The 1,364-nt window shown below is 44.8% G+C and overlaps 1 protein-coding gene across 1 annotated transcript; it reads right to left on the reverse strand.

Annotated features, from left to right (window-relative positions):
* Window positions 1–201: 201 nt before the first annotated feature.
* Window positions 202–1,137, reverse strand: LOC106832804 (olfactory receptor 10G9-like). Its single transcript, XM_014843695.3, has one exon. It carries the CDS (start codon window positions 1,135–1,137, stop codon window positions 202–204), a length of 936 nt encoding a protein of 311 aa, XP_014699181.2.
* Window positions 1,138–1,364: the final 227 nt, after the last annotated feature.

Genomic DNA, 1,364 nt, shown 5'->3' on the forward strand with positions numbered 1-1,364 from the left:
CAAAATTTAAACATGTTCATTGTAAATAAAAAAAGAATCATGATTTTTTCAATGCATCAGAAAATTATGTGAAACAAATATCCCTGGCAAGATGATTTTGGATAATGTTTTAACACTGAGAACAATATATGCAATAAATTATATGTTGATGACTAAATTATATTACTCTATTTTTAAAATTAGCGTATCTACCTCGAGCATTTATTTGCTCGAAGAATATGGTACTTTGTCTTTCAGCTTCAGTAGAGCTTTCTTCACTTCCTTGTTCCTTAGGGTGTATACCACAGGGTTTAGAAGGGGTGTCAGCACAGTGTCGAAAACTGCCACAACCCCATCCACAGCATTCTTGGAGCCTGGCCTCAGGTAAATGAAAACACAGGGAACAAAGAAACAAAGGACCACAATGCAGTGGGAGGCGCAGGTCTGAAATGCTCTGTGTCTCCCCTCTGAGGTGCGGATCTTCAGGATGGAACAGACAATGGAAACATAGGAAAGCGCTATCAGGAGAAAGCAGCCCGAGGCCACTACCCCGATGCTGACAAAGATCACCATCTCGATGGCAGAGGTGTCTGCACAGGTCAGTTTGAGGATAGGCGGTGCATCACAGAAGTAATGCTGGATCTGGTTGGGCCCACAGTAGGGCAAACGGAACGTCAGTGTGGTCTGGATGGCAGAGTGCAGAGAGCCACTGAGCCATGTGCTTGCAGCCAGGAGGACACATGTTCGCCCACTCATCATGCCGGTGTACCTGAGTGGGTAACAGATGGCCAGGTAGCGGTCATAGGACATGATTGTGTACAGGAAACACTCAGTGCTCCCCAGGAAGTGGAAAGAGTAGAGCTGGGCCACACAGCTGCGAAAGGAAATAGACCTGCCTCCTGTAGAGATGAAGGTCATCAGCATTTTGGGCACAGTGACTGTGGAGAACCACATGTCAATGAAGGACAGATTGGTCAGGAAGTAGTACATGGGGGTGTGGAGGTGGGAATCCACCGAGATCACCAGCAGGATGAGGAGGTTCCCCACCACAGTGAGTACATAAATCACCAAGAAGATTCCAAAGAGCAGGGTGTCCAACGCTGATGCATGGGGAAGATCCATGAGGATGAATGTTGTCACGAGGCTCACATTTGCCATTTCTACGCATCTTTGGTCCTTCTCCGTCTAAGAATATAAAAAACACATAGCATTTAATTGAGAACTGAGAATCCATTCTCTATGTAGCAACTGCATCATCATGGTAGATAATTCTAGAGTTATACTCAACTTTGCTTATTATAAAGCCTCTTTAGTAAAAGTGGATGGAATGATTTCAGCATCTGTTTCTCTCTCTCTCACAGACACACAGACAAATAGAAGCACAG

This window comes from Equus asinus, chromosome 20 (genome assembly GCF_041296235.1).
Source record: "Equus asinus isolate D_3611 breed Donkey chromosome 20, EquAss-T2T_v2, whole genome shotgun sequence".
NCBI classification, from domain to species: Eukaryota; Metazoa; Chordata; class Mammalia; order Perissodactyla; family Equidae; genus Equus; species Equus asinus.

What these genes read in the sequence shown, in the direction of transcription:
- LOC106832804 (XM_014843695.3), bottom strand. Translation starts at nt 1,137, where the DNA reads ATGGCAAATGTGAGCCTCGTGACAACATTCATCCTCATGGATCTTCCC.